Below are 9,300 nucleotides of genomic sequence, written 5' to 3'. Positions count from 1 at the left end.
TGTGAATAATTATCTGTGTACAGTACTGGGGAAGGTAGAATGCTTAAATGTAAAAGATTAGAGAATGGCTAACATACTACTTTTGGCTATGTTGTCAGAGTGGTTTGTGTGTTTTTAAAATCTGAAATGCAGTTAACCAAGTGGGAGAAAATTCAGTACCAAAACAGTCTTGGTGGTTTTTTTATTGTTTTCAATACCTACCTGTATAGCCATATGTCCTTTTCATTAGAACTCTTCTAACATTTAATAACAGAGGCTTCTCGGATTATCTTGTTTTTATTCTGTCATCTGCACTAAAATTTTTGCTATAAAATTTTATTGCTCATTACCCCTCAAGTCTAAATACAGTATTTAGAGGGGAGTTTTTTTCTTTTTTATTAATTTGGATATCTTATTCAACCACCGTCCTGCCCACTCCCACCAACCCTCAAAGATTAGTTACTCTCTAGATGTTGTTTTAAAAAAATTCTTAGGCATATGTTTCGGTTTCTTAGGCAATTTTAGATTGAACAATAAGATAGAAAACAAATTTATAAATTAATCTATAGTATAATAGTAAAATCAGTTGATTATTCTTACTGTGAGTACTTGGCAGGATTCTTGAATTGTAGAGTCATAAGAGGTCAGCAGTTCTGATTGGTAAGTTAAAGAATCCATCCAGTAATTTGCTCCCTGTTGTTTCTCTAAGCAGTGCTGCAGCAGTTCTTTTCCAGATATTGAGCGGTCCTTGAACGGGGAGTGTGGGGACAGCGAGGGGTGGGGCTCATTCCTGTTGGTTGATGAAATAGTGTGCATTTACAGAGGGAACAGGTTGGATAGGCTGAGCTGAAGGAGTAGGCAAACATCTAAACTGATGGAAGACAGAGTGGTTAGTATAATTTGGGGTTGTCTTATCTTGAGTTTGCTCTTTTATTAAGTAGTTGGGCTTTAATATAAAATAGAAATATTAAAGCACCTTACCTTCTTTTTCAAGAGTAGCCAGGAGACTTCTGTTTTTAATATCCAGTTTTTCTTGGCTATGAGTTTATGGCTGGTGTTTTTTGTAGGGAAGCTGTTGTTTTATTCTTTCTTAGCAGTGTTTCTTTCAGCCGGAAAGCTGCAGGATGAGGCAGTTAGCCAATTTTGAGTATATATGGGACATTATTAGTTCTGATTTTTTAAGTCACATTCTCATCTAATGAGCAAGTCAATGTGTGGCTGTGGCTGCAGCATTATTTCTTCTTTAATGAAGAGGTTGAGCCGTTCGACCTGCTTCTCCGATCTGTTCTCTTGTAGCCATACATCAGACCAGTTGCAGAGATTATCCATCGAATGTCCCAGGCAACCAAAGGTAACTACATAGATTTATTTCAAATAAAAATATACAATTAAAATGGCTGTGTTATAACTAGGAACAAATGATTAAAAATAAAATACCTATTAAAGATGCTCTTAGCAGTTTTCTTGACCTTGCAGTAGCTATCCAATATCATTTTGTCATCATCAGATTGTGTAGCAATGGAAATGCACTGCAGTAATTGATTTTGTAATAGGATCAGGTGATTTACTAGCTGCACTGACAACCACTTGCTTGCTCGCTCTGAGCACTGGAGCACTCTAATGGATGTTGTGATTGCAGCCTGGAGTTGATGTGAGCCTGCTGGCCCCTTAAAGCAGTAGCATTTATTTTTTAAAATTAGAATAGTAAGGTGTTTTTGTTTGTTTCCTTTTTGCTTTAAGCTTTGGGTAGCCTAACTAATTTTAGAGTTAATTTGAGTGCCCCCATAAAATTGTAGCAATTATATTTTATATATTATTTCACTCATCCATTTATGAAAAGTTCCTTGGTGCAACTAGCCTTGAATAGAATAAAATTAAGTCTCTCTGATTTCTATTCCAAGTTTAGCATCAACATATGTATCAGCATACTCTGGTGTTGATCATTAGGGCACATGTCTTTAAGAATTTGTTATCTATCCTGTCATCTAAATGAAGTAGAATTTCTTAACATTTATAATTTAATCAGTTTCAAAGTCTAGCTATAATTATAATATTGGAATTATGGCAAATCTTTATCTAGTGAATTGTGCTAGAAAATTGATTTGTATCCCTTTTTGGTTTTTTTAGGGTTTCATGAATACAACAACACTTAAGAAATTTGAATCATATAATTTCTAAAGAATTTTGATGAAAACATTAATAGTTATTTTGAAGTAGTGCTTAAGAATATAAAAAACTAAAACGTAATATCCAGAATTATGTAATATTTCAAATTATGAATTTACAAAATGATTATCTTTTAGTGATTCTCTTGTTTTCATCTTTATTCTCTGCTCTTCAAACAAATAATTGATTACAAATATAGATGCACAGGACTGATGGTGAGGGTAGAACACTACAGAAAGAGTGAAGGAAGAGTGAGATTCAGGGGCTAAGGCCTTGCCTGTGGTGAACTTTTAAGACTTTCCACTAGGAAAGAAAATAATCTTTCTTCTCTTTTCTCCTTTCGTCATCAGCATTTCTGCCTAGCATGTATTGAAGTGTTCTTTATGTAACCTGACATACGCACACCAAGTTCTCTGTCATTCCATATTTATGTTCTTGCCAAGATACACCATTTTTCTTAATTACATCTAAAACATTATAGATTTATAGCAGTTAAATTAATAATTTGCTGTAGTAGAATCATGATACTCAAATCACCATGTGAAGAGATCTTCATTACTTTTTTTTTTCTTTCTTTCTTTTGTGGTTCTGGGGATGGAACCCAGGGACATTCTGCCTCTAAGCTACATCTCCATTCCTGTTTTTTATTATTTATTTTGAAACAGGGTCTCACTTAGTTGTAGAGAGCCTTATTAAGTAGCTGAGGCTGACAATGAACCTGTAATCCTGTCTCAGCCTCCCAAGTACTGGAATCACAAGTGTGCGCCACCATGCCCGGCTTCTTTAGTTTTCTAATATACTCAAATATTCACACTTAGTGTTTGAGGCCTTAGTGCTTCTTGAAAGATGAAAATATTGCTGTTATCTTTCTGTACTTTCTCCTGAATTCAGATACTTACAAAAATCAATTATGGAAGACTATAATATAGTTTAAAACTAGAGTTTGTAGTCTTTTATCATTCAATAGGTAAGTTTTTGCCCCCCCCCCAAAAGGAAACAAATTCTTCTGCGATGACTGATAACACAAACATGAAGATGTTAATATCATTTGAGATTTGGTTGGGGATGTGTCTAAATTTCATGTGTTAAAAATGATGGACTATCAATAAAATAGTCATTGATACAAGTTTTTTTTTAAAAATATTTTTCTATGGATTAAGCAAATAGGAGAGGAAGCAAACACCACTTTTTTTTTTAAAAAAAAGAATGATTACAAGAGATGGAAGATACCGTGACTTCTATAATTAGACAATGCTTATGTAAAATAAATGAATAGTATACTCTGTGACGTTCTTGACCCAGTGGAGTTGCCTTTCTTTTTCTTTTTCTTCTTTCTTTTCCTTTTTGTTTCTTTTCTTTTTTTTTTTTTTTTTTTGGTGTTATGCTTTTTATAACTGGGGATGGAACCTAGGAGCATTCTACCTCCGAGCTACACCCCCAGCCTTATTTTTATTCATTTTGGAACAGAGTCTCACTGAGTTGCAAAGGGCCTCACTAAGTAGTAGCTGAGGCTGTCCACGAGCCACTACACTCCTGTCTCAGCCTCCCTAATGCTGCGATTACAAGCATGCGCCATCATGCCCTTTGCCTTTTCTAAAGAGCCCTGGATCAAGCATTTAAAGACCTGGATTTAATCAGGCTTTGCCACTAATATGCTTGATGAACTTGATCAGATTATGTATGAACATTTTAGTTCTCTTAAACATACATCTCTTCACATGTCCCTTAGGAAGAAATTACTTCACACCTAGCAGTGTCAGGTAGTTGTAATAATTGACCTAGAAGCTATATAAGTTGAGTTAGGTAGAAAGACAAAATTTCTTAAAGAGTCAGGTTGTATAGGTAATAGTTGATGTCTTCTTTGGGAGGCAAATAAATGGTTTTGCAAAAACTACCGCTTCATCCTTCCTTTTTCCTTATCTCTTCTTTTCCTTTTCCCTTCCTTTTTTTCTTTAATGTGGTGCTGCAAATTGAACTCAGGTCCTCATAAATTTTAGGCAAGTGCTCTACCCCAATCCTGATTTTGTCTTTTGATATTCAGTAGTCTCTAAATAAAATAGCTGTCCTAGGAATTATTGTAGAGGTTAAAAGTATAAACCTGGGATTAAAGACTAGCATTGCTGGTTGTTCCTAGGCTCTCAGAGAATATGTTGTTAAAGAGTTTATTCATTACCAAGCATATTTTAAGTAATCAATTTTTAAAAGGGGTAGCCATTATTAATTAGTTCTGTGTCCATACAACCTGTATGTAGTTCACTGTTGCCTAGGCAGAGAGATTTGGGGGTTGATTGAAGTAAGTGCTTTATAAGCAGTGATGGTCCTATAATAATAATTAATGCATCTTTATTGAGTCTTGACTTTGGGATCAGGTGATTTCGGGAGCATTTCTGTGCTCATTATCTCATTCATGAGAAAGATACTTGAGTTGCTATTTTAGAGATGAGGAAACAGATTCAGAGAGATTCTGTAAACTCAGCTAGGGAATAGCAGATTCAGTCTTAAAACTTGGACTTTAGAATACTTTTTTTCCGGATGGGCGTAGTGGCGCATGCCTGTAATCCCGGTACTTGGGAGGCCGAAGCAGGAGGATTGCAGGTTTGAGACGATGCCCTTAGCAACTGAATGAGACCCTGTTTCAAAATGAAAATAAAATAGTGTTGGGGGTATAGCTTGCAGGTATATTGAACCCTGGATTCAATCCCTAATACCACACACACATATACACTCACATACACACAGTTGGTAAAATACTGTTCTTAATGTGCTTTTCAAGTATTTGCACTTTCAATTAAGCTATGACCATAGGGATAAAGTAAAATTTTGGTCTGAAGAAATGCGATTACCTAAGTTTTCTGCCTTAAATAAATAAGGGATCTAAGGCCGGGTGTGGTGGCGCATGCTTGTAATCCCCGCACTTGGAAGGCAGATACAGGAGGATCACGCAGGTTCGAAGTCAGTCATGCTGGCTTAAGAGACGCTCTTTCCAAACAAAAGATATAAAATAGGTCTGGGAGTGTAGCCCGGAGGTAGAAGGGCTTCCAGGAATCCCAGTACCACCCAAAAATAAATAAATAAATAAATAAATAAATAAATAAATAAATAAATAAGGGACCTCTGTCCGGCTCTTACTCAGCACTAATTTATATATGATAGTTATTATGTAAAGCATATTTATATTCCATTTGGAGTACAGTTTCTCAAAGTGTGGCTCAGGGATCACTTGTATCTCTATCAATCTGGATAGTGGTTAAAAGTACAAATTTATATCAGCTCCCATGACAGAATCACTGGAATGGGATCCAGGGATTTTCTTTTATGTATTTATGTATTTATTTATTGCTTGTTTGTCTTGTGGTACTGAGACTTAGCTCAGGGACATTCTACCTCTGGGCTATCCCCCCAGCCCTTTTTTTGTTTGTTTTGTATTGAAACAGGGTCTTGCTAGGTCACTGAGAGTCTTTCTTTATTGCTGAGACTGTCCTGAAAACAGCAGTCCTCCTGTCTCAACCTCTCAAATACTGGGATTGCAGGCATGTGTCACCATGACCAGCTGGGATTTTCATTTTTAAACAAGCCCTCTATATGGTTCTTATATATTGGGGACCACTGGTATTGAGAATGTGTTCCTCTTTTTACATTTTTTTTCACATTGTCTGTTGGTTTCCTTTAGAATTGGTTTGCAAGCCACAGATTATTTGTAAAATAATCCTTTAGACTCTTATGAAACAGAGTTATGTGATGGAATGAACAATCTCATATGCAAATAGTTCAATGTAAACCGGTTCTTTTGTGGTAGTATTTGAGGAACATGTTTAAGTAGGATTAAAAGTGTCTGTAAGCCGGGCGTGGTGGCGCACGCTTGTAATCCCCGCACTTGGGAGGCAGAGACAGGAGGATCGTGCAGGTTCGAAGCCAGCCACATGTTCACTGGCTTAAGAAACCCTGTTTTCAAATAAAAAAGTATAAAAAATAGGTCTGGGAGTGTAGCCCAGAGGTAGAAAGGTTTCCAGGAACCCCAGTACCACCAAAAAAAAAAAAAAAAAAGTAAATCTATTTATAGGGATTTAGCCTAAGAAGATATCAGAGATTCATAGAAAGCTTTAGGTAGAAAAATATTTATACTAGCATCATTTAAAATAGTGAAAACCTGGAAATAATTCAATTTTAAACAAAGAAATGATCAAGTTATTTATCATACCCACTTGTTTGGACTACCTACCATCTAACCTTAAAAATGTCTTGTTGGGAAGATTATTAAAGATTCAGAAAAATGTTCATGATTTAATATCAGATATCAAAAAAACAAAATTATAGCAATGCGTACTAATATGCATTGAGTACATAGACTATTAGCTCATACTATTGAAATTGCCGTTTTCATGGGTCAGGGGTGGTTGAATATCAGCATTTCCATGTAGTCTAACCCAATGTGACATCAATTTTATAATTTGTATCAAAACACAAAGGCAGAGAGTAGAAAAATATAGCAGATAGGTAAGTTATTATCTCTGCATGATGAGATTATAGATAATTTAAAATATTTCTTCTTTACATGTCAAATTTTCTACCAAGTCTTAGATTTGGCCATTGTAATAGGACCAAATAAATTCCTTAGAAAACCAGTTATTGATAACATTTGGAGAGCTTCTTTGAAAAACACTAAATATTTCATTAAATCTTTTAAGCAAGCATAAAGACCCTTCTATATTGTTTTGTTTTCAAGCTTTATTTGATATTAAGGGTGTTTATTTAAATGGAGCATATGCACCTGTGTTTAAAAGCTTTCTGTTGCTGTGACACATGCCTGAGATACACTGCTTAGGAGGAGAACACATGGGAGGCCAAGCTGCTCAGCCTTGGCAGCTGAGAAGCAGAGAGGGGCAGGGCAGAGGGCACACCCCGCTCACGCAGCTTCTTGCCATTAGGTCCTGCCTCTTCAAATTCCACCACTCCCAGCATGCCACATGCTGGGAACCAAGCCTTAGCATAGGGGCCATTGGGAGTGTTTAAGATCCAAACTATCACAGTACTTATCTACCACCACATTTTGATTTGACTTAAGTCTGCATTAGAAAATATGCTCTAAAAGAAAAGAAAGAAAAATACCAGTAGATGAATTGTTTAATCACTGGGTTTGAAAAGACTACCAAATACTTGTAAGAATCAGTTGGGTAGCTGCTGTAAAGAAAAGCAGTCTGTTTTACTCCATGTTGTTTTAAATCTTAACTATAATTTAATTTATAAAATAGACTTTAAATGAGTAACCTATGTGTTACCTTTAGTTTAAAAATTATCATAGTTAGCTGGGGACATGCCTGTAATTCCAGTACCTGGGAGGCTGAGACAGGAAGATCATAGGTTCTAGGCCAGCCACAGAGCAACTTAGTGAGACACTATTTCAAAATAAAACCCAAAACTGCTTGGGGTCTAGCTTGGAGGTAGAATGTCCCTGGGTTTAATCCCCACTAACCCCAAAAAAGAGAAAGAAAAAAAATCAACATTTTTATCTGAAAGAAAAAGAAAAAGGATTTTTCCACATCTTAGTATGCCCTCCTGGTTTAGTTTTAAAACTATGGCTTAATGAGAGTAATATCTACTGTGTTCTGATATACTATATACCAGCTGTTTTACATGTATTGTTTTAATCTTCACCTAAAATACTGATTAGATATGAGCCTCACTTTAGAGTTGAGGAGACATAGAAACTATTAGAAGCTTGTATGAGATATTAAGTGGTAGGTTTAGTTTTAACCTCTTAACTTCAGAGCACCCGCTTCTCTTTTTGTGATGCTGGGGAGTGAACCCAGGGTAAGTGCCTTAACACGAAACTACAACCCCTAGTCTTTTTTCGTTTTTTTATTTTGATATTTGCCCAGGCTGACCTTGAACTTGTGATCCCTCTATCCTCCAGAGTAGCTAAGATTGTGGGCTTGTGCCACTGTACCTGGCTGAGCTCATGTTCTTATCCTTGATATCCTGGTTGATCCATCTGAAATCTTGAGTGCCCATAAAATGAAAAACAAGGAAAAGTGTAATATAAGCCTTCTGAATTCAGTCTTCCAGAGAGTAGAACAAAGGAGATAATGAGTAATTTTTTTCTCATTTTAAATCAACCACTTTGTTAAGGCATCCTTAATCTGGACAGTACATGTGCCATTTCTGGATTTTTTTTTTTTTTTTTTTTTTTTTTTTGTGGTACTAGGGATAGAACCCAGGGGCATTCTACCTCTGAGCTGCATTCCCAGTCTTGTTTGTTTGTTTGTTTGTTTGTTTGTTTGTTTGTGGTACTGGGGTTCCTGGAAACCCTTCTACCCCCGGGCTACACTCCCAGACCTATTTTATATTTTTATTTGGAAACAGGGTCTCTTAAGCCAGCAAGGCTGGCTTCGAACCTGCTCCATCCTCCTGTTTCTGCCTCCCAAGTGTGGGGATTACAAGTGTGCGCCACCATGCCCGGCCTCGGCCTTTTTTTTTATCATTTATTTTGAAACAGGGTCTCACTCAATTGCAGAGGGCCTCACTAAGTAGCTGAGGCTGTCCTTGAACCTGTGATCCTCCAGAGTGAGCCACCACACCAGGCTAAGACTTTGCATTTTAATAAGCACCCTTACCTCCCAGCTGGTCTTTAAAACCACTGGGCTTTGGGAACCAACACTGTAGATGTGATTGATGCTAGGAGAGTGAATGTCTGAGGAGTGCGAGGACCAAGAAAGGGGAAGACCTAGAAACAAGCATTACAAGGCTGAGTAGGAAAGGCCTGACGGGAGGAGGAAGGTTGCCTAAATGCTAAAGGAAGAGAGTAGAAATCGAGAAAATGGGAAGAAAAGAAAATGCATCTGTGGAGAAACCGGCTGTAGGTGTGAACTGGGTCAAAAGGTTCATCACTGTGGCCTTTACCAATTAAAAACATCACTGTGGGCTCTGTAGTAAGTTTCCCTCTATCCTTCAGTTTGACCTATGTGCATATCATGTATAAATTGAGGAGAGTAGTTGTGTTCTGGTCCCTCTGTATGTGGTAAAGGCAATCTACTGTAAAACAGCTGTCACTAGATCCAGATACTTTTGAATTAACAAGTGTAACAATTATGATTAACATATAAGTGATGTTTTTAGTGACTAGGTATAATATTGGAAATAATTTGTACTTTGTATAAA

The 9,300-nt window shown here is 36.6% G+C and overlaps 1 protein-coding gene across 1 annotated transcript in view; it reads left to right on the top strand.

The window, feature by feature from the left end:
- Positions 1 to 1,177: 1,177 nt before the first annotated feature.
- The window catches only part of FBXW7 (F-box and WD repeat domain containing 7), a gene marked incomplete at both ends in the record, with an annotated part of 113,180 nt that continues 105,057 nt past the window's right edge, over positions 1,178 to 9,300 (top strand). The window contains one exon of the mRNA XM_080697438.1: positions 1,178 to 1,330. Within this exon, the coding sequence (XP_080553564.1) occupies positions 1,178 to 1,330 (153 nt within the window). The remainder of the gene's footprint in view (positions 1,331 to 9,300) is intronic.

This window comes from Muscardinus avellanarius, assembly GCF_963383645.1.
Source record: "Muscardinus avellanarius genome assembly, chromosome: 6".
NCBI lineage: Eukaryota > Metazoa > Chordata > Mammalia > Rodentia > Gliridae > Muscardinus > Muscardinus avellanarius.
This window is presented reverse-complemented; position numbering and strand designations above follow the sequence as displayed.